The sequence below is a fragment of the Triticum dicoccoides genome, chromosome 3A, assembly GCF_002162155.2.
Source record: "Triticum dicoccoides isolate Atlit2015 ecotype Zavitan chromosome 3A, WEW_v2.0, whole genome shotgun sequence".
Classification (NCBI taxonomy): domain Eukaryota; kingdom Viridiplantae; phylum Streptophyta; class Magnoliopsida; order Poales; family Poaceae; genus Triticum; species Triticum dicoccoides.
Window position 1 is genome coordinate 124,481,609 of NC_041384.1, and position 23,435 is coordinate 124,505,043.

At 48.8% G+C, this 23,435-nt stretch overlaps 3 protein-coding genes across 3 annotated transcripts; 1 reads left to right on the forward strand and 2 right to left on the reverse strand.

Annotated features, from left to right (window-relative positions):
* Window positions 1-4,997: 4,997 nt before the first annotated feature.
* Window positions 4,998-17,374, forward strand: LOC119272061. The gene is made up of 5 exons (XM_037553654.1): window positions 4,998-5,015; window positions 5,112-5,492; window positions 5,593-5,709; window positions 5,775-5,855; window positions 17,164-17,374. Exons 1-5 carry the CDS (start codon window positions 4,998-5,000, stop codon window positions 17,320-17,322), a joined length of 756 nt encoding a protein of 251 aa, XP_037409551.1. The 3' UTR covers window positions 17,323-17,374.
* A 111-nt stretch (window positions 17,375-17,485) lies between these two features.
* On the reverse strand, window positions 17,486-19,781 carry LOC119272062. The gene is made up of 4 exons (XM_037553655.1): window positions 19,505-19,781; window positions 19,193-19,408; window positions 18,136-18,708; window positions 17,486-18,064 (listed from the first exon to the last, which is right to left on the reverse strand). Exons 1-4 carry the CDS (start codon window positions 19,779-19,781, stop codon window positions 17,739-17,741), a joined length of 1,392 nt encoding a protein of 463 aa, XP_037409552.1. The 3' UTR covers window positions 17,486-17,738.
* Window positions 19,782-20,118: 337 nt separating this feature from the next.
* On the reverse strand, window positions 20,119-21,060 carry LOC119267531 (heme-binding protein 2-like). Its single transcript, XM_037548928.1, has 2 exons — window positions 20,830-21,060; window positions 20,119-20,695 (listed from the first exon to the last, which is right to left on the reverse strand). The coding sequence occupies exons 1-2, from the start codon at window positions 21,057-21,059 to the stop codon at window positions 20,260-20,262; spliced, it is 666 nt and encodes a 221-aa protein (XP_037404825.1). The 5' UTR covers window position 21,060; the 3' UTR covers window positions 20,119-20,259.
* Between the last annotated feature and the right edge of the window lie 2,375 nt (window positions 21,061-23,435).

Below are 23,435 nucleotides of genomic sequence, written 5' to 3' on the forward strand. Positions count from 1 at the left end.
CCCATATATCAAACTTTATCTCCGGACCATTCTGGAGTTCCTCATCATGTCCGTGATCTCATCCCGGACTCCGAACAACATTCGGTCACCAACATACATAACTCATATAGTACTATATCGTCAACGAACATTAAGCGTGCGGACCCTACAGGTTCGAGAACTATGTAGACATGACCGAGACACCTCTCTGGTCAATAACCAATAGCGGGACCTGGATGCCCATATTGGCTCCTACATATTCTACGAAGATCTTTATCGGTCAGACCGCATAACAACATAGGTTGTTCCCTTTGTCATCGGTATGTTACTTGCCCGAGATTCGATCGTCGGTATCTTAATACCTAGTTTAATCTCGTTACCGGCAAGTCTCTTTACTCGTTCTGTAATACATCATCCCACAACTAACTCATTAGTTACAATGCTTGCAAGGCTTATAGTGATGTGCATTACCGAGTGGGCCCAGAGATACCTCTCCGACAATCGGAGTGACAAATCCTAATCTCGAAATACGCCAACCCAACAAGTACCTTCGGAGACACCTGTAGAGCACCTTTATAATCACCCAGTTACGTTGTGACGTTTGGTAGCTCACAAAGTGTTCCTCCGGTAAATGGGAGTTGCATAATATCATAGTCATAGGAACATGTATAAGTCATGAAGAAAGCAATAGCAGAATACTAAACGATTGTGTGCTAAGCTAACAGAATGGGCCAAGTCAATCACATCATTATCCTAATGATGTGATCCTGTTAATCAAATGACAACTCATGTCTATGGCTAGGAAACATAACCATCTTTGATTAACAAGCTAGTCTAGTAGAGGCATACTAGTGACACTCTGTTTGTCTATGTATTCACACATGTATTATGTTTCCGGTTAAGACAATTCTAGCATGAATAATAAACATTTATCATGAAATAAGGAAATAAATAATAACTTTATTATTGCCTCTAGGGCATATTTCCTTCAGTCTCCCACTTGCACTAGACTCAATAATCTAGTTCACATCGCCATGTGATTTAACATCAATAGTTCACATCATCATGTGATTAACACCCATAGTTCACATCATCATGTGACCAACACCCAAAGGGTTTACTAGAGTCAATAAGGAAATAAATAATAACTTTATTATTGCCTCTAGGGCATATTTCCTTCACTCAACACATCGTCCGCTATCCAGGATGCATCTAGAGTATTAAGTTCGTAAGAACAGAGTAATGCTTTAAGTAAGATGACATGATGTATAGGGATAAACTCATGTAATATGATATAAACCCCATCTTTTTATCCTCGATGGCAACAATACAATACGTGTCGTTTCCCTTTCTGTCACTGGGATCGAGCACCGCAAGATTGAACCCAAAGCTAAGCACTTCTCCCATTGCAAGAAAGATCAATCTAGTAGGCCAAACCAAACTGATAATTCGAAGAGACTTGCAAAGATAAACCAATCATACATAAAAGAATTCAGAGAAGAATCAAATATTGTTCATAGATAAACTTGATCATAAACCCACAATTCATCGAATCTCGACAAACACACCGCAAAAGAAGATTACATCGAATAGATCTCCAAGAAGATCGAGGAGAACTTTGTATTGAGATCCAAAGAGATAAGAAGCCAACTAGCTAATAACTATGGACCCGAAGGTCTGAAATAAACTACTCACACATCACCGGAGAGGCCATGGAGTTGATGTAGAGGCCCTCCGTGATCAATGCCCCCTCCGACGGAGCTCCGGAAAAGGCCCCAAGATGAGATCTCTCGGGTACAGAAGGTTGCGGCGGTGGAATTATGTTTTCGTGGTGCTCCTTGATGTTTGGGGGGTACGTGGATACATATAGGAGGAAGAAGTACGTCGGTGGAGCAACGAGGGGCCCACGAGGGTGGAGGGCGCGCCCAGGGGGTAGGCGCGCCCCCTGCCTCGTGGCCTCCTCGATTGTTTCTTGACGCCCACTCCAAGTCTCCTGGATCACGTTTGTTGAGAAAATCACGTTCCCGAAGGTTTCATTCCGTTTGGACTTTGTTTGATATTCCTTTTCTGCGAAACACTGAAATAGGCAAAAAACAACAATTTGGGCTGGGCCTCCGGTTAATAGGTTAGTCCCAAAAATAATATAAAAGTGTAAAATAAAGCCCATTAACATCCAAAACAGATAATATAATAGCATGGAACAATCAAAAATTATAGATACGTTGGAGACGTATCATAGAACAAACAACAACACCGAAAAAATTGGTAAGATGTCCTTAGTTCAAACTTCGGTGGGCGGGTTGTATAGGCTTTCATTTGTTGATTACTTCACCGAGGCTTAGAAGAACATGAACATGCGAAATAAATACAATGATGTTAACATAGTAGTATCTATTGACATAGACAAACTTTGATGTAACTTTGATTTTAACAAGAGGTTTTTGCTTTCATTGTTTTGTTAGTTTTTTTATTTTTAATTGGGGAACTGCAATAGGGATGCCCCTATAGAGATATTGCTTTTTGAAATCGGATTGCTAAATGTTAGTCGATCGAGACTCAAGTCCCAGTCAATTCTATATTTGTGTGATCTTACATGTGGATCCCATGCAAACAATTTATTTTAGTTTCTTCTTTTTTATATATATTTTGTCACTTGATTGAGACTTGATTAAGTCTGAGATCTAGCCACCCTTTTCAAATAAAATGAATAGGACTATGATATTTGGCACATGTGTGCTATATAAGCAAAACTGGCACACCACTACTTCTTTCACTTTAAAGTACCACATGATCCCCTTCCTTCGACCCCACTTTCTCCCGAACGACCCTGCAGGCTCGCCCGAGAAACCTGCTTCTCCCGCACATCTCGCACGCCCACCCCCGAGAAAATTGCCACTTCTTCACGTCTACCACATGATAAAAGAAATATTGCGCATGTGGGATTCAAACCCACACCTTCTTGGCGCCAAAGTGCGCCACCACAACAACCTCACCCTTAGTACTTGTTTCTCAAACTAAAGAAACTAATCATTTTGATCCCCTTTTTACAATTGTGTTACTATAAAAGAAAGTACAGAAAATTACCATGATTTTCCCTCAGGACAAAGTTATGATGGTATTCGCATGCAAGTTATCAGGCCTGTGTTGCGTAAGTTACCGTGCCATTTACATAGAACTTACCAGGTAATATGTTTCAACAATTACACCCCTTTCAAAGTTACCACTGTGTTATAAGGTCTTCGATGTGTAAAATACTGTGGTACTTACACATAAGTTATCAGGGTATGTGTACATCAACCTCGTCCCTGGTCAAAGTTACCATGGGGGATTGTACATGAGTTACCGGGTCTACAGTTCGTATATTATCATGGTACTTACACCTAAAAACCTGGGTGTGTTTCGGTAACTTTTTCCATAGGTCAAAAATTACCATGATGTTTTTGCGTAACTTATCACGCCTATAGCGGGTCAAAGTGGGCCATTTTTCTGGGCCAACCCACGAGCACGTGTGCCTCCTCATGACGCTAAACATTATGTGGCTTTTCTGTGACACATCATGTGTTGTGTTCATCTAAGAGGCCCCGCGAGGCAAGTGCATGTTTTTAACAACTTGTTTTCCTTTGGTAAAAAGTTACCATCCTGTTTATATTGTAAGTTATTAGTTATGCGGTGCTTATATTATCATGTTATTCACACAAAAATTATCGGAAATGTTTTGAACAACTTTTCCCCGGGACAAAAGGTTATCATGGTGATTCTAGGTAACCTATCAAGCCCGCAGTGCTTAAAATATCATGCTATTTGCACAAAATTTATCAGGGGTATGTTTCAATAAAATCCCTCCCCCAGGTCAAAAACTTATCATGGTGTTTAGTTATCGCGGCGCATATGTTTTCATCCTATTTACACATGAAAATACCAGAGGAGGGAGGTATAGTACCATGCTATTTACACAGAAGATACCGGAGTATCTTAAAATAAATCTTCCCTATGGTCAAAGTTACCATGGTGTTTCTATCTCAGTTGTCAGATGTGTGTTGCGTATATTACCATCTATTTACACATAAATTATCTGGTATATTTTCACATTTTTCTTCCCCAATTGTTAAAGTTACCACGATGTTTGTATCTAAATTATCAGGTCTATGTCGTGAATGTTATCGTGCTATTTACAGAAATTACCGGGGGCCGGGGTTCAACAAATTTCTTCCCAATGATCAAAGTTACCACGATGCTTTCACCAAAGTTATCACGCCTTCAATGCTTATGACAATACTACTTACACATAATGTACCGCGTGGTATACAAAAGTTATCATGTTGGTGGTGCGTCATTTATCGTGATGGTGATGGAGAATTTACCACGGGAAAAGTTTATGTGCCAGGTTTGGTAGGTGAAACAAAAGCTTTTCAGTGCTAAAACATTGAAGGCAAAACATGTCAAAATAATTTTTTTCTTAGCTTGTTTAACAATGAGTGTCATAGGCGAGATGGTTAGCTCCCTTTGTTGCTTACTTGCAGACTAGAGATCAAATCTCAATTCAAGCATTATTTTTGCCCCTAAATCTGGAAGGCGCGGGAGGTGTGCGGGAAAGGAAGGACGAGATCACGAGGACATGCGAGAAAGGAAGAAACTGCCACAAAATAGTTATTTTTGAATTGATTAAATTGCTTACCATATATGTTACGTGGTCACTCGAAATAATTCTTTGCTTGTCCAAGGAGCAAATCCTGAAGGCCGTATCCCACCCAGGATTAGCAAAAGAGAACGCGCGTGCCGATTCCGCCTGACTTTTATGCTTATGGAAGGTTTGTAATTGCTTGAGACCGTGAAGATCTCAATCTGGAAACCTCGATATTACTAGTTTCATAAAAAAGATCTGAGCTTGTCGTCTCGAAAGAAAATAAAAGGACCTTACTAAAAAATAAAAAAAAATAAAAGGACCTGGCTGTTAACTGTACTAAAAGGGCAGGTCGCACTTGATGCCTTGCTTGCTGTAGCAGAAGATGCAAAGCGCCATGCAAGCACAGGCCATGGTGCTACTAGACGCCTCCATCGAGCTGAGCGATCTAACAAGCGCATGGAGTCCTCGCTCTGCACAGCATCGCGCGCCAGCGCCACGGTGACCGGAGCGGGTGCCGGCATGCGGGTGGCCTCACGCTCTGCGCGCCCAGGCGAGCGCGACAGAGCCGTTGCACCTGGCACCGGCGAAGGGACGACAGCCGGCGCTGCCCTGGACCGCGCTGAGGGTGGGCGCCGGCGTCGCGCTCGCGCTGGCCCTGGGCGGCGCCTCGTGGTCAGCGCGCGGCGGCGGCGGCGGCGCCGTCCTCGTGCAGCCTGCCATGGTGTACACGCTCAACGCCGTCACGGACGGAACGGAGCGGGGCGGCACCCCGGCGGCGGCGGTGAGGACGAGCGTGGGCGCGCTCTCGGACTCGCTGTTCCGGCGCGAGGACGCGCCCAGGGAGCACGCCACGCTCATGGACCTCGTCTTCGAGCAAGTCACCAAGGAGGTTCCCTCTCTCTCTCTGCTTCTGCAATACCATTGCTCTGTTCTTTAGAATGCATGATGACATGCCAATGAGTTGGAGCTTGTGTTGATGTCATGCGCAGCACATCGGCGACAGGGGGAAGCTGACGAGCCTGCTGCAGAAGGAGTGGGCGGCGTCGCGCGACTCGGAGAGAAAGCTCGACCTCGGCTTGCTGCTCGCCGATGTGCTCATCAATCAGGTGAGTTCGTCTCTTCCGTTCGTGTGCTCTGCTGCGTGCTGACACACTGTTTAATCGTCACGTAGAGAGAATGGCAGAGGGCCAAGGAAGTCTGCCAGCAGCTGACTGGCCGCTACCAACGCGACCCGAGGCCATATTTACATCTGGTAAATGCTTTCTTGCCACTGCTAGTGGGACTGTCTATTGTTCATCCGGATGAAAATCAATTGGCCTTCATCCATATTTTTCATCCAACTACAGGATGACAATTGTCCACCGTCCCTTGTCCTTTGTTTGTCCTTTAAAGTAGACTAACGGTTCCACACATGCATTTTTCCAACCTGAAGCGAATAGATAGATAGTCCCTTGTCCTCTGTTTGTCCTTTTAAGTAGACTAACGGGTCCACACATGCACTTTTCCAACCTACAAAAAATACATTGACAAGAAGAGGTAAAATTACAATGATATTATCATCAAGAAAACTGAGTGTAAAACCCACTAAAATACACACTAATTTCTACCATGCCCCACTAAGACTTACAGTGTAAGATTGCAATTGAAAAGACACTGTAAAATCCACTAAAATGACATTGTAAATCCACTAAAAAGACTGGCAATGAAAACAAATTGGCTTTCACTCATATTTTTCCGCCAGTTAGAGGATGACAAGTGTCCTTGTCCCGCTTCCCCTTATGTTCCTTTTTGTCTAGCTTTTAAATGGACCCGCATCAAGATGTTAATGGGTCCACACCCCAACTCTTTTCAACCCACACAGGCAAAGTAGCGAGAAAGGAGAAAAAGAATCCAACGTTATAAGGCAAAACTTTCCCATCTCTAATCTAAAACTAACCACACAGAATTAAAATGAAAATGACAAAAAACACTAAAATTACACTATAAATCAACTAAAATTACACTAAGATTCACACTATAAAATACCACTGTAAATCTACTAAAAACACCGTAAATCCAACTTGAATCCATTGTAAAATCTACTAAACTAAGCATTTCAGTTTAAATCCACTAAGAAAAACACTGAAAATCCGTATGAATTACAGTGTAAATCCAGTAGGAATTACACTGTAAATCCACCTAAAATTTCACTGTAATTCTACCTAGATTTACACTGTAAAATCGACCTAGAATTACAGTGTAAATATAGTAGGAATTACAGTGTAAATCCACATAGAATTACACTGTAATTCTACCTAGATTTACACTATAAATCGACCTAGAATTACAGTGTAAATATAGTAGGAATTACAGTGTAAATCCACCTAGAATTTCACTGTAAATGTACCTAGGATTACACTATAAGAATTACAGTTTTGAACAAGCCAACAACAATGAACACTAACCAACAGTAAGAAGTGCTAAAATTACTGTGTAAACTACTTTGTAAATTACTATGTAAACCCGCTACAAATTACTATGTAAGACCAATTAACATACAGTGGAGATATTTGGGACTAGGAGAAAGGCTTGAATTTGGACACAAGAAAGTGGACAAGGCAATACACATGAAGCAGATGAAAATGTCTTCATCAGGCAATTCTTCAGATTTGAGTTTATTGTGGAAGAAAGAAACTGGTGGGATGCTAGTCTCATTGAAATGGGACAAGATAAACTCACGCCCAGCATCAGCATCGGACACAATAGGCTCACCATCAATAGGAAGATATAAGATGTCATGGATGACATAATATTTGGAAATCGGATAAACTTCCTCCTAATCTGAATCTCTGAAGCAAGAACATCAAATTTGGATGCTAACCATTTGACAAACCTAAGAGGCACCTCTGTCTTCACAAATTTGAGAAGGCAATCTGCCCTGTAACTCTGTAGAACACTTACTTGGCTAGGAGACAAGCCACCAATAATAATGGAGGGCAACTTGCCAGAGTATCTAGTGAATGTATTTGCTACAGGAAAATCAGAAGACCTCTTGCACTTCTACAACACAACAAAGAAACACAAAAAAAGAAAGAATCAAGATAAATTACACTAAAATAAACAAAAGAAAAATACATCTAGCAACAACAACTAGAACTAGACGGAACTAGGTTCTTGTGCATCAATAGCCATTCCACAAAAAAATAGATATGATGAAGATTACAAAAGGAGTTATCTGAAACTTATATCCATATCTATCATAGAGAAGTTGCATGCAAAAAAAAGGAAATATCAACAACAAAAAATAAAATATCACATTGCGAGCTCCAGCATTTGTAATCTTCCGTTTTAAGCAATTCACTTTCTGCAAAAACATAAAAAGAGGAATTATCCATTAACTAAAAACATGCATTAACTGATACAAAAAAGCATTAACAGAAGAAACTGGTACAAAAGCATTAACTACAGCACCACACTTACATGAGACACGTAGAACTCATACAAAGCTTTCTCCAAATCAGGATCATCCATTTGACCTTTGTGCAGTTAACAAATGAAACAAATGAATGAACTAAAAACCCGGAACAAATAAGTTACCAAGCAAGAAATAAAATAAATAAAAATTAAATTAGAAATATAACCTCCAAAGCTTGAAAAGGATCATCCTCGGCAAAATCATTGGGGACAAAAGGATCCCCATCTGAATCATCGCAATCTTCAACACAAGCAGCAGAAGTACCCTTACCAAAAGCCTTCATGAGTCTCCCCATACTTTAATCTATAACCTAAATATGTACAAACACAAAGAAAATGACAAAAAGTCTGGGATGAAATGGCAGAAGGGATAAAACATAACTAAAATATAAAGAAGAAATGCATTGATAGCATTTACAGTCTACATCTCTTTTATTTCACTACATAACCCACTGAGAATTGCAGTGAAGAAATCCCCTGCGAATTACAGTGGAAACCAACTAAGAAAAATACACTGTATTCACCAACTAAGAAAAATACACTGGAATTCCGATGAAGATTACAGGTGTAAATCCAAATATAATTACAGTCTAATTCCTCTAAGAAAATACACTGGAATCAGATGCATCACAAGAACTTACAAACTAGCGATGCATCACAAGAACAATCACAATTCCTCTGCTATCAATAACAGTGTAAATTACACTAAATTTTTACACTATAAAATCAGCTATCAATTACACTGTAAATTCACTGACAAATACACTGTAAATCCAAAAAGCAATTCCACTATAAAAATTAAAGTGAATTACACTGTAATTCCACTAGCGTATACAGTGCAAATCCATGGCAATTACACTGTAAATCAGCTATCAAATTACACTGTACATCACTCACAAATACACTGTAATTCCACTAACAAATACAGTGCAACCCCACTGACAAAAAATACACTACAATTAGGACATATACACTGTTATTCCACTAGCAAATACAGTGCAGATCCACTGACAAAATACACTGAAATTACATTGTAAAATAACCGGGGATTACACTACAAATTGCTTTAGATTTACACTACAAATATTCTATCTATGCACTAGAAAATTACACTGGAAATCCACTACGGATTACAATGAAAATCAAGTATAAATTACACTGAAAATCACTCTAAAAAACAATGGGGATTGCACTGTAAATCACTGTAAATCCAAAATAGGAACTACAGAGTAAACCACATACTCACTAAACGATACCAGTGAAGAGAAATAGTCTTGGGATTAAAGGCCCGGGAACAGAATACATCCGTTAGAATTGACTGAATACATCAGACTACTACGTACAACTAAGCAAGCCAGCCTCACATGAACAACTCGAATGCCAACAACCAATCAATTACAGATCAGCAGATCAAACTGACGCACATCCCAGCTACCGCAGCTACCGTGCTTAGCAGATCAATCAAACACATCCCAGAAACGGCGCAACCTAAACAAATCTACACGGAAAAAAGCTGCAGGGGATGGATACAATCATCAGATCTGACAGACAAAACCAACTCCCAACCTAACAGATCACACGAACAACAAAAAGGGAGGGGGGGAGGCGAATCCGACAAACAAAATCGCCAGCAGCGGAAATGGGGACGGGTCAGTGAGGGGCCGAGAGATGCTGCAGATCCCGATGGCAGGAACAGAAGGGAGGCGAAGGAAGCGAGGCAACACGACGGAGAGCACGGACGAGCCACCACCAAGACACTGGATCGAGCGGCGAGGCGGAGCTCCAAATCGCCATGGCTATCTCTTTTTTTTAGAGAAAAGGCAAGAGCCCGACTTTATAAATAAAGCCACCAGGCAGAGTTACACCAGCAGAACCAACACCCAGAACAAGTTTAACGGCCAGGGAACATAAGTAGCATTACAAGGCCTCCAGCCTAACATGGCATGCAGGCCAGCAAATCACCAAAAACATCGGCAGTGAAATTAGAAAGCTGCCCTTGAAGTACGCCGAAGAAGGGAAGACGCCGTAGATTTCATTTTGGATGACATGTCGTCAAAAGCCTGAAGGTCCCCTTCCTTAGTCAATAATCTCCACTGCTGTAAAAAGACATTGGCTTTAAATAAGCAGCTGACAGGGTTAGCCGGAAAAATGCATTCAATCGTGAACTTGTGCCTAATAATCCACAGCGACCACCCGATCGCAGCCCAGCCCACTAAGAAGACCCTCTTGGACTGCCCTGATAAGGAGTTAGTATATTGCCTCAGGTCCTCAAAGGAGTAGGGAGTCCAGTTAACATGAAGCCAAAGTCTGATGCAACACCACATGAATTTGGCTAAAGAGCAGTGGAAGAAAATATGATCAGTGTTCTCAAGTGCCCCACAAAGCACGCACCTATCAGTGCCCGGCCCGTTCCTCTTCTTAATTTGATTGGCCGCCGGCAGCTTACGGCGAACAACTTGCCAGAGAAAGATTTTAATCTTAGGGGGGATTTGGGCAGACCAAATATCCTTAAACTTCAATGAGCGGCCACCAGAGATAAGCTTAGAATAAGCCGATTTAACAGAGAAGCGCCCCGAAGATGAGAGGGGCCAAACCACATAATCCTCTTCCTCCGAGAGCAGGGGGAAGCCAGCAGTAAGGCGCTACCAGTCTTCCAACTCTTCAGGGGAAAGAGATCGCCGGAAATCTAAAACCCAACCCTGAACCGAGAGCTCAAAGATAGAGATCTCAGGATCAGCATAATAAGAAAACAAGGCCGGGAAGGCAGCCGCAAGCGTGGTGTCCCCGACCCACCAGTCTAACCAAAAACGAGTGGACTTACCATTCCTAACAACAAATTTGACAAGGGACCGAAAAATCGGCCGAACTTTAACCAGTTGACGCCAAAATTGAGACCCGCCAGAAGCAGAGGCGAACATAGGGCTCGAGGAAGGGAAATATTTAGCTTTAAGAATCGAGAGCCAGAATGGGCGCTCCTCAAGTGTCATTATCTTCCACCACTATTTAATCAAAAGACAATTGTTCATGACTCTCGTATTAATAATGCCAAGATCCCCCTTGTCCTTAGGATGGCAAATGATTTTCCATCTGACCAATCTATATTTGCGTTTATTGTCCGCGGAGTTCCAGTAAAATGCACCCCTATGCTTGTCAAAACCAGAGTGAATCCCGTTGGACAGAAGGTAGAAACCCATCAGGTACATCGGGAGGGATGAGAGGCATGAGTTGGTAAGGGCAACCTTGCCCACCTGCGTGTTATATCGTCCTCTCCAAGGGAGGACTCTATTGCCAACTTTAGCAACCACCGGTGCAAAATCTTTTGCCAAGAGCTTAAACGGGGAAATAGGAATTCCTAAATATTTGAGAGGATAAGACCCAAGGGAACAGTTCAGAAGGTGAGCCACCCGTTGCGCTTCCAAATCCGAAACCCCAGTCACAATGACCTCGCTCTTGGAAAAGTTAATTTTAAGACCCGAAAGAGCTTCGAAGCAAAGCAGAAGGAATTTCAAATTGATGAGACTGGTCTCATTGAGCTCTACCATAATGATGGTGTCATCCGCATACTGAAGATGAGTAATGCCATGAGGGATAAGGTGAGAGCTCACCGAGAGAATATGCCCAGCCAACGTGGCCCGAGAGAGGATACGAGATAAAGCATCAGCAACAAAATTGAAAAGCAGAGGGGACACCGGGTCCCCTTGTCTAAGTCCCCTACCATTAGCAAAAAAATCACTAGTTTGGCCATTCAAACGGTGCATCACCGGACCCTCAAAGCCCTTAGCCAATAGGACTTGCCGAAGAAAATTCCAACTCACCGAGTCGTAAGCCTTCTCAAAGTCAAGCTTAAGGACCACAGCCTTGGTCCCCTTAATCCGCAGATCATGGATTATCTCATGTAGGCACAGCACCCCATCCAAGATGAATCTCCCTTTAATGAAAGCAGATTGGATAGGGCTAATGACCCGATGAGCTATCGGGGACACCCTAGTGGCCATGCCCTTAGCTCGCATCTTAGCAAAGTTGTTAATTAAAGCAATGGGCCGAAATTGCGAAATCAAGTCAGCACCTTTGATTTTAGGGATAAGGGTGAGAACCGCGTAACTGAGCCTCGAAATGTCAACGGTGCCCAGCCAAAATCCTTGGATGATTGCTTTAATAAGGCATTTTAACTGAGGCCAGAAATGCCGAAAGAAAGGAATGGAGAAGCCGTTAGGGCCTGAAGCCGCATTAGAATTGGCGGTCCGAATAGTTTCGAATATTTCCTCTTTAGAGGGGGGAATAAGCAGGAGATCATTATCAACGCTCGACAACTGCTCAAGGGGAGGCCAGAAGCCCGGAGCAAGCGAAAAACCCATCTCAGGTTTAGCCGCTAACAAATTAGAGAAGAATTGGACCACATGACGAAGAATGACCGAAGGGTCCGAAACCCTAACACCATCAATCAGAAGGCTGTCAATTAGGCATCTACGACGTCTACCATTCGCAATGGCGAAGAAATAAGTTGTGGGCGCATCACCCTTAAGAGTCCAGTTAATCCTTCCTCTTTGTTTCCAATAAACTTCCTCCTGGCGGTGAATATCCAAGAGCGCCTTTTCTAGGCCATAGTGGAGCAGCCATTCGGCCTCAGAGAGACCAGAACTGTCCGCACGAATATCAAGATCGCCAATTTGGGCACCCAGCCTCGTTTTGTCACGCCTTAACTCAGCAAAATGATTCTTAGACCAACCTTTGAGGAATTTGCGCAGGCAGTAGGAAACATGATGCCAATCATCCATTGGGCCAAAAGAGCGACGAGGAGATGAAAGACATGCTGAGATCTTCCGGGTCAACATGGTGGGGAACCCCTCCACTAAGAGCCAAGACGCATCGAATTGAAACCTTTGGCAACCAATTGGACCGGACCCATCGTCAAGGATTAGGGGAGCATGATCAGATCCCACAATGGGCAGGGCACGTAGACAAACCCGAGGGAAAAGTGCATCCTAGCCAGGGCAGAGAAAAACCCTGTCAAGAACAGAGCGGATGGGGGAAGCTTGACGGTTAGTCCAAGTGAAGCGGGCCCCAACCCTAGGGACTTCACGAATGGTCGTATCCCTGATGAAAGCATTGAAGGCCTCAGCCAGAGCCCAAGAGAAATTAGCGGAGCTCTTATCAGAAGGGTATCTCAACAGGTTAAAATCACCCCCAATCAAGAGGGGGAGCTGGCAGGAGTCAATTTTATTATAAATCTCGTCCAAGAAATCGTACGAAAAGGAATGATCTACCGGGCCGTAAACCACCATGAACTCGAGAAGAGAATTGAGGGAACGATGGGAAACTACCGTACTAGCCCAGTACCTACCATGGTCAAAAGCTACAAAATCAAATATATCATTATTGGTGCCCAGAAGAAAGCCACCCGACTGACCAACAGAGGCCACAAAATTCCACCTGAATCTGTCTATCCCAGCAATAGACGAAAGTTCACTCGAGGAGAAGGAGGGTTTGAGGGTCTCAACAGGGCCAATAAAATCAACATTTTCAGACCGCACCAAATCGTTGGTCCCTGCGCCCCCTAGCGCAGAAACCTCTGATGTTCCAAAATAAGGCCTTCATCTGAAGGAAAGATTTTTGATTCTAAGACTCGACCTACACGGAGCCTTGCAGGGTTTAGCGCGTTTCCCAGCCCCACGTTTCTGAACCGGGGAGACCTGACACCTGTCAGCCTCCCCCACTACCCCCCCCCCCGGCCACAACCAGAGGGGCGGACACACTAGCCCCAGCCTCCTTGGCTTTCGCAAAGTCAGCCTGAGCTAGCTCGTTAGCTCTAATCACATCAAGTAAGGAAGAAGGGGAACCCAAACTGGAGTCTAAACAAATCCCAACATCATATAATATCTTAAACAACTGCTCATCAGACTGAGAAGGTAAAACTAATCTAACAGGAGACGTAACCAAAGGAGGGGAAGGAGACGGAGTAGGGCCCGAACCTGGAGGAGGGAGATCCCGCGCCGCCGCACGCCGAGCCGCCCGGTCAGCCACACGCTCGCCGCTGTTGGAGACCCGACCACTCTTGCGAGTAGTAGAAGCAGGGGAATGAACAGGCACAGGGGGAGCCCGGCCAGGGGAAGCAGCCGCCGAGGACGGGCCCAAAGACGCACCCAAATCCACCTCCAGCCTGCGGCAAAGCCTAGCCTCGGACTGCCTGGAATCCCCAGACGCCCTGCTCATCGCAGAGAACTTCTTCACCGACGATTTCTTCCTCTTCTTGGACACCGACGGGCCAGCCGGGGGTAGATCTTCAATGCCAGATAGCGAAGGGGAGGTGGGGCGAGTGGGAAGATTAGAACACGCCGCCGAACGCGGGGTGCCCTTCGTCCCACCATAAGCCGCAGCCCCACCACCCAATCCTGGCAAGGAACCCTGGATCCCACCGCCCGCCGGAGCACAATCTTTCATCAGATCTTGTTCTTCAGGGGACATCCCATCCCACTCGGACTGGGTAAAGCGAGGATCTGTGCCATGCATCGAGTCATCATGGCCCCCAACACCATCCTTACTCTTGTCATCGTTGCCGGAGGCCGGGGGGGAGGGGAGGAGGAGGAGAAGCAGGGCCAGGAACACCCTCCACCCGGACCCGAAGCCGAAATCCACCCGCCGCCGGGAAAACGTCAACATAGCCACAAATGCAGATAGGGTCAACACACCAGACCCGAAGACGGACTGGTCCAAGAACAGACAGCGAGTCTTGATCAACCTCAATGGGTTTCCCTAGGAGCACTGCAAAGCCATCAGGAAGGCCGAAGTGCGCATGTTAGAAGGCACGTCATCCACAAGCATCCAAACATCAGAAAGAGAAGCAATGGCCTTTGATACATTGGAGGCGGCCTTGACCGATACCACAAGTTGATTCAGAGGGAGCGTGAAACTGGTACAGGAGGATATCATGAGGAGGCTCTCTTTAGAGGGAAATGTAGCAGCAAACTCAAAATCAGATAACTGGCGGATCTGCCAATCCCACCCGCCCTCGTCCCACAGTCGAAGTTCATCAAGAAGGGCCTGGGGGGAGATGCGCTTGTCCTGAACAGATATGACACCAACACTGGAAAGCGAGGGGTTGGGAGCAACTACAGGAACCTCCTTATCAAGGGCAAAGAAAGAACAGCCAGGGAGGCCGATCCCATAGTGAACGAAGGAAGGAGGTTTGACACGGCTATGACAGTCCACCGTGAGGTGTCCGTCCTCCCTACAGATGAGGCAAAACGGGGGATTTTCACAGCGGGACTGGAAATGGCCAGGACGATGACACGCAAAGCAAGTGAGGATAGGGTTGGAGACCTGGGAATGAGGGGGATTGCGGCCAGGGCCTCGAGGGGGAGGAGGAGGGAGAATACCATCACTAGGGAAACCAGCACCAGCACCGGCGCCATGCCCCGCAGCAGCGCCGAAAGGGCGGCGGGCCGGGGCCCCCGACGCACCACGGGGAATGAAGCGAGATGGTCCGCCACCAGGCGGCGCCCGCGGCGGCCCGCCACCCTGGGGGACAAGCGAGGGGGGAGACGAGGAAGGCCCCGAGGAGCCCGCCCGACTCCCCAGCGCCGCCTGCTCCCAAGGATCGACCGCAGCCACTGGAGCACCAGACACGGGAGGCGGAGGGAACGCCGGCCCAGATCCAGAAGCACGAGGGGACGCACCGGCCGCCTCCACCGAAGCCCCCGCACCCGGAGCGAGCGAGGCATGGAGCTTGGCACGGAGCGAAGCCTCATACTCCAGATCCGCGGCGGCGTCGCCAGAGCCGTCACGCCCCCGCTTGTGGCCGGAGACCGCCTCACTGGAGGACCCGCGGGAGCGGTCCATCGCGGCCACCGTCGCGAAGGGAAGGAGGAGGGGGCGTGGAGGAGTAGATCTGACGAAACAGCGGATAGGGAGACGGCGCCGGCGCAAGTCAGAGGAGGAGGCAGGAAACCCTAGAAAAGGGGGAACCGCATCCTTCCGAACCCAAATATAGCTAAAGCTAGCCAGGCCGAGCTCGCCAAGGGGGGCCGGGGGAGGAATGGGCTGAATCTGGGCCAACCTCGGCCCAGGAGCCAACGACAGGAGGGGGAAAATCAACAGAAGAAGCCAACGAGGGGACCGAAACAGGCCCACCCGGCCCAACAGCACCCAAAGGAGCCCGCGACCCAACCCGGGGCACCAGCGCCAGCCCCGACCCCAGATCTAGGGTTGGCACGGGCGGCGCCGCCGCCGAGGGAGCGGGGACCACAGCCTAAGACGAGCCGGGGAGGGCAGCCGCCGGAGGGGAAGACGCCGGCGACACCACCACTGCCACCCCAGGGCCCACTAGGGAATCATCCAAGGACCAGGAGGCAGCGCGCCGGCGACCACGTGCGACGCGGCACCAACCATCCACATCCACACCCAACCCGACTGACCGCCCCTACCACCCGGAGCAAATTTACGCCGGCGACCCACCGCCAGAGCAGCCGACGACCCACCCACCAGAGCCGGACGTGAAGGAGGGGGAAGAACCTCAGAATCCGAGCCGGAGTCATTCGAGTCGAGCGCCCAAAACCTGTTGGCCCGGGGCGCAGCCAGGACCGCAGCACTGGGGGGGAGCCGAGGAGAGGGAGGGGGTTGGACTCGCCGCCGGCGAGGAGCCCGGAGGAGACCTCGGGGAGGGAGAGGGAGAGGGGAACCGCACGAGACAGGGACGCCGACGAGGGAGGGCCGCGGGGCGGCGACGCCCCAGGAAAGGGGAGAGCGAGAGGAGAAGAGAACGCCATCCTCAATCCCACAGCAGTCGCCATGGCTATCTCTCTCTCGCTCGACTCTGTTCGGGGTTGCGTGTTTGAATTGAAATGACAAAGGGTCTGGGAGGAAGAGGGTGGCACAGACACGCGGGTGTTGCGATGGGAAAAATAACGGATCAACCACACGGGCCCGATAAGAGAAACGAGACAAATAACAGGTCAAACACACGAATCTCAGCGCACAAATCGCACGGCACAGAAAACGGATGAAAGCGAATTGTTTTCATCCAGATGTAAATTAGCAGATCCGCTGCTAATACATCCTGCCTAGCCTACATGTGATCAATTTCTCGTGTGCTCAACTCTGTGTTTGTGCAGGCTGTGGTGAACATGATGATGGCGGTGGAGACCATGCTATCCCCGGAGACGGCCACCGCCGACGACATTGAGAAGATGTCCAAGAATGCCATGGACGCCTGGAAAGAATTCAAGAACAAGTACGAGCTGGCCAAGGGAACAACGGAGTCCAGCACCTGACCACCTGATGCGTGCACTACTGACATTTCTTCTGAAGAATCTTTGTGTCTTGCTTGCCTGAAGCCTGAAGGCAAATGTTTGTGTTGAGTGCTGACCACTCTTGTGATGCATCTTTGTGCCTTGCCAGCGTAGTTGCGCGTGTAGTTGATTCAGTGTCCGTGAGTTCATGTAATCATGAAGTCTTATCTCTTTGTGTGCTTGTGTTTACCAAGTTTCCCCTCTGTCATATTGACCAACAGTGCAATCTTCATACCCTACAGGAAGTATGAAATGCTACATATGCATATATTCTACACACTAGTCTGTGTGGTACTTTGTGTTACCAAAAGTTTCCCTGCTGTATATCTGCCCTTAATGGAAGCCCATCTTCAGAGCAAATGAATGGATGAAATGCTACATTTTCATAGACCTTGTTTTTATTCAGAAGGCTCCCCCCACATCTTCATGAGGTACCCCTCGCAGCTGCTCCCGGCGATGTCCCGCGATGACGCCATCCTGGAGACCCCTCCTCCGCCGCCGCCATTGTCGCGCTTCAGGTTGTGCCGGTACTCGACGCTGATGTGCTCCAGCACCTCCACCTCGAACATGTTGATGCTCACCCTGGGGCTCATCTGGTCCCGCACGTAGGCGAAGGCCAGCTGGTCCCGCGGGTTGAACGCCTCAAGCTCGTTGAAGAGCAGGCAGGAGAAGAGGTCGCTCGCCGAGCCGTGCCTCCTCATGATGATCGCCGTGTCCGGCACATCTGCGCGGCGTCAAACGAATCAGAATCGAATCAGAATGCGGGCACGCGAGCAATTCTTCTTGAGTGGATACCTGAAGGATATGGGAGCTTGCTCGGGGACCATGGCTGCAGGCCGTTGCCGCAGTAGGCCTCCATCTGCGCCCTGACGGCGTCCACGTCGCGCCACTTGCGCCACCGCGCCGTGGCGATCGCCTCCTCCATGGCGTGGAGGTTGAACGGGTGCCTGGAGACCGCCATGTCCACGCCCTTGCCGAGGAGGAGCGAGTGCACCAGCAGCAGCGGGTCCACCGTGAGCTGCATCTTGGCGTCCACCCACACGCTGAACCTGGCGTTCGGGAACAGCCGGTGCAGCAGGTGCTTCACCACGACGCCGTTCATGGCGGGGTCCTCGTAGGGGAGCTGCTCCTGCTGCAGCGTCACCACGCGCCATGCGCCGACGACCGCGCTGGCCGACGCGGCGTGCTCGTCTTTGAGGATGCCGTGGCTCGCCAGGACCCGGTGGGTACGGCCGTCGATGAACATGAAGAAGCACGCCGCCTTGACCGTATGGGAGCCGAGCCCCTTCGGCTGCCGGATCTTGTCGTGGTCGTTCAGGATCGCCGAGGCGACCACGACCCCTCGGCAGCCCTCCATGGCCAATCTGTCTGAAACCATCGACGTCAAAGAAGAGCATGGTAACAAGCAATTCTAAGCCCTTAAACCTTGTAACGCTTAACCAAGTTTAAAAAAATTATAGATGTTGAGGTTTCTATAAGCATTGTCAAAATCTACAATTTTTTGACTTGCCACAAAATCTCTATACACTGTACATTTTATCATAATATGGACCAAGTATGTTTTCAAGCAGTACAATCTGCCAAAGACTTTGTACAGTAGTGGAGTACTAACTTATAATATGCATTAAATATGTACTTTAGGTGTACAATTTTCCATTCACTAGCATCTTTACTGGGGTATCTTATGATTTAACAACATTTTATGAGAGAAGAGCCACATTTTGGTTATTGCTCTTTCCTCATTAATTAATATTTTGTCTAGTTGCATCTTTTTAGGTAAAAGTTGACGTGATTACACTAGAGCGAATTTCTTTTACATGCAAAATACGAAATGAGGACAAAAAACCCTCACCGGCTTGTGCGAGGGGGAATTCCTTGAAGAATCCACATGGGATTTCCACCGCGCTGTCCGTGTTATTGAAGAACGATCTTCGTTCCTCCATGGACAAATTCCCCGCAAACGAGTCCCTCCTGCCGTTCTGGTACCGCAACGCAGGGGATGCACGACGATGAGCCGCCGAGAGGTTGCGGCCGAGGCCATTGATCTCTTGCAGAACAGTGTTATAATCTGCTCGAAGAACGAAATTTGCGGGTCAGAAAGGCAGCGAACGATCGGGTCCTCTGAAAAGCGGCAATGATCTCCGCGGGCGACGGAGGCCGGGACCTGAGAAGACGGCCGGGTCGGAGCAGAGCGCGCGCGGGACGGGGAGGGCGTGCTTGTGCGCGCCGTAGCCGCGCGGGTACTCGAAGAGCGGCGTCGGCGGCGGAGGGGAGCGGCGGGCGGGGCGGAGGAGGAGGAGGCGGTGGAGGGACAGGCAGCGCGAGGGGTCGGAGAAGGAGACGTAGAGCGCGAGCGGGAGCGTGGTGAGGAGGTAGAGCAGCGAGAGGCAGAGCAGCTTGGACTGCAGCAGCGCGGGCCTCCGCACGCGCACCCACGCCATGCCGCCCGGGCGGATCGGCGGAGTGGCTGGCGTACGTACGTGCCCCCCGGTTTGTTTCCACTTTTGGAGCTGAGTGATCGGGTCACACGGGAAGAGGCGATCCGGCGTCCTCGTGCATGCCGCACGTCCGTTACGGAGTAAAAAACCACCTGCCGTGCCGTGGTCCTGCATGCCGCACGTCAGCAGCAAATAGGAAGGATCCGGCTTGCCCTGCTCCTTCCCCATGCTCAGCGCCAGTGTGATAGCCGGGGACATTCATAGGAAGCGTATCATCGGAACAATCTTCTCAAATGCGAACGAAAGCAACGGGCCGGCCGCCAAAATGGCAAACAGTTTGTTGCACCAAGAAAAGGCACTTTATTGCTCGCAAGTTTATACGCTACCATTATTCGTCGGCTTACATAGAAGCTTAAAAGACAAGACACTCTTATATATACGAGCTCACTGGTTTAGTCTAACAAGCGGCTAGCTTGCACAGTTACATGTCGGACGCGGCCATGGTGTCGAAGAGCATCCATATCTCGTTCACCCTGCCGCTGAACTCGAACGGCGAGTTGTACTGCGCCACGGTGTACTCGGACGCCGGGTCGGCCTTGCGGCCGTCGGACACGGGCGCGGCCCACCTGGTCCCCTGCAGGCTGGCCTCGAGCAGCGCGGCCTGCTTGCCGACGTCGGCGTCGGCTACGAAGCCGCCGAACCGGCGCACGGCCGCGTACCTCGCCCCGGCCCACCTCTGCACGCGCAGGCCCTCGGCCGGCGGCGGGTCCGCCTGGTTCTTGGCCGGCACGTAGAAGCTGACCACGAAGGAGGAGACGCAGAAGGGCCCGTCGCTGGGCGCCACCCGCGTCAGCACCGGCGCCGTCATCTCGATCGTCTCGTTGTACGCGTTCTTCCCCTGGATGTACTTGAAAAGCCTGGCCCATACAAACAAGCGAAGCCCGTTATTGCTCTCTCAGGCCCATTTGTTTAGGCCCACGTCAAGCCCAGGAAGATAGCTTCAGTCAGTGGCACTACTGCTTGGCAATGGCGAAGGGAGCGGCGTGCTTACTGGAGGAAGCCGGAGCGGGTGGCGTCGACGAGCGAGATGTCCTCGATGGGCGCGGTGGAGACCCACATCGCGTCCTTGTACCGCCGGATCTCGAACCCGTTGGCGCTGTCCACCACGTCGTACGCCGGGCACTCGATGCGCTCGCACGACGGCGGCACGGCGGCGCCCGCGCCGGCGGCGAGCAGGGCGGCCGCGGCGAGCAGGAGGAGCATGCCGCTCCGCCGCGCCATGGTTCTCGGTGGGGAGTGGAGTGGGGGATTGGGTTTGTGGGGCTCGGGTGCGTGCGTGCGTGCCTCTGGCGATTGATTGGGTGGTGGTGGGATAAATACGGCTCGGCTGCGGCTCAGGGTGGCCGCGGGCCGCGGCGGCCGTGCTTCCACGTCGACGGATTCGAGCACTTGGCCGTCATCGTTCGAGTCTTGAGGATCGAGACTGGCAAGCGGGGGAGAGGGGACACACGTAGACAGTAGAAGCATCGGTTGGTGGTTTCTGAGATGATTTTCGCTGTGATTTCTGAAGGTGTGATAATACTATCTTGGAATTTCTGTGAGATTTTAGAACGCTCGAGACCCTGTACTGAATTATATTATGAACGTACATGCTCTTTCCCTTAAGCCAACTACTCTTACTGAATTGTTTTACTGCTAGTGCGACGAACATACATACTAAGAGCTTCTGCAATATCATAGGCTCTTACTTCACATACGGAAAAAGACTCTCGTCACGCTTTATATATAAAGCAACACGATAGAACCGATACAAAATGAGGAAAATCTTTACAAAGCGGATTAAAGATAAAACAAGAATACAAGAGCATCTACACCCCACCAAGAAACACCGAGGCTACTACCTAGAAGAGACACCACGCCTCCATGAGAAACCATCGGATATCGATGCAACACACACACCAAGAAGTCGCCGGATATGGCCCCCTCCCATCTCGCTCCGATCCGTGGAGCGCCGAACCTGCCTGCAAACAACGAGGATCGAGCGCAATGGCAACGACGCCACGTGTAAAAGATAGGACACCGTCGGGGCCACCCCTAGTTAGAGCCCAAGGAGCGTTGAGTTAGGATCCGAGCTCGCCGGCTGATGACGATGATACGTGACCAAAGGGTACTTGAGCTCCACGACGACGCCCCGAGAGGGTGTCAGCGTTCTGGGAATGGGGGTACCCAGACTTGCCTGCCTGCGTCCCACTGCGTGGCTTCATCAACGGCCTTGTACGACCCAGCTTAAACGTCAACAACTCAAGACCTCCGCGTGGGGCGGCCTCCCCAGGCTGGCTCACGAGGAGCGGAGATATCTATGCAAGCCACACCTCGCGAGGTTCAGATGACGTGAGCCATGATGACCAAGGCCAGGCGGGCGCCAGCGGGCGTAGCGTATCAGTTTCCTCTTTGGTGCTAAGGAGGCAAGCATGGGCACGGAGCCCCGAGGAATCAAGCAAAGGTTTTCATTCCGGTGCAACAAGACCAAGACCGCCAGGACGGCAGGACGGAGGTCATCACCGAGCCCACCGTGGCGTCATCACTAGTGACTTTTGTAGGCGAAGACCACTTTTGTCAAGATAGCATGTACTAGTTGTCTCCCTTTAAATTTGGCCGTTTTGGGATCCCTTCTCGCCTTCATTTGGGAAGAGGACAAATGCCACTATTGTAAGTGCATCTAGTGCCACCCCTAGTTGGTTTTGGAGTATTGACGACAAATCTGGTTGAGGGACTAATGTGTTTGTGAGAATTGCAGGATAACATAGGTAGTAGTCCCTCATTGATTCGGTTTACGTACCGGAGATGACCCCTAAAAATGTGTGAAGACATTGAAGATAATGGTGCTATGTGAAGATATTCACATTGAAGACTATGACATGAGAAGACATCGCATGAAGTCTTTGGAGCGCGAAGACATAGTTGTTTCATAGTTTCATTTTCTTCCTTGTTGAGTCATAGGAACCACCGTACTGTTAAGTGGGGTCCAAGTGAACAAAGTCAGAATGACTAAAGTGATGCTCAACCAAATCCTAAGTCTTCGAGCGAAGACAGTGAGAGCAAATCTTATCCAGAGCTGGATGAGTCTGCTTTACTTGTAGCCCAAGTCAAGCTGCCGCGTGTGTTTGAAATCTGACTGTTGGAACACGTGTCAGTTCCTTAGTGACTCAGGATCATTTCGGACAAATCAGGTCGGGTTGCCTAGTGGCTATAAATAGCCCACCCCTACACCATAAATTGGTGACTGCTCAGAGTTAGTGCACGGCTTTTGTCGTTTGAGAGCAACCCACCTCGAAGCCTTTGAGAGAGAAATCCTTGAGAGGACAAAGCCCTAAACACATAGAGCCAAAGAGTGTTAGGCATCATCAAAGTCTTTCTGTTTGTGTGATCTGAAGACTTGTTACACTTGAGGACTGTGAATCCTCCAGCCGGTTAGGCGTCGCGTTCTGAGCATCCAAGAGTCATTGTGGATCGCTGGTGAACGAAGTCTGTGAAGGTTTGGAAGTCTACCTTGAAGACTTACCTGAGTGATTGGGCGAGGACTGGGTGTCCTTAGCTCAAAGGGAATAAGGTGAAGACACGGTCTTTTGAGTTGAATCTCAGCCTCCCTAACCAGAC

Bases quoted from the DNA above. Each gene is read 5' to 3' on its own strand.
- LOC119267531 (XM_037548928.1), bottom strand. From the start codon at position 21,059: ATGGCGCGGCGGAGCGGCATGCTCCTCCTGCTCGCCGCGGCCGCCCTG. The intron at 20,696-20,829 runs GTAAGCACGCCG...TGTATGGGCCAG, and splicing joins ACCCGCTCCGGCTTCCTCCA to GCTTTTCAAGTACATCCAGG.
- LOC119272061 (XM_037553654.1), top strand. The intron at 5,493-5,592 runs GTTCCCTCTCTC...TGTCATGCGCAG, and splicing joins TCGAGCAAGTCACCAAGGAG to CACATCGGCGACAGGGGGAA. The intron at 5,856-17,163 runs GTAAATGCTTTC...GTGTTTGTGCAG, and splicing joins CGAGGCCATATTTACATCTG to GCTGTGGTGAACATGATGAT.
- LOC119272062 (XM_037553655.1), bottom strand. From the start codon at position 19,781: ATGGCGTGGGTGCGCGTGCGGAGGCCCGCGCTGCTGCAGTCCAAGCTG. The intron at 19,409-19,504 runs GTCCCGGCCTCC...TTCTTCGAGCAG, and splicing joins CGACCCGGCCGTCTTCTCAG to ATTATAACACTGTTCTGCAA. The intron at 18,065-18,135 runs GTATCCACTCAA...GACGCCGCGCAG, and splicing joins CAAGCTCCCATATCCTTCAG to ATGTGCCGGACACGGCGATC.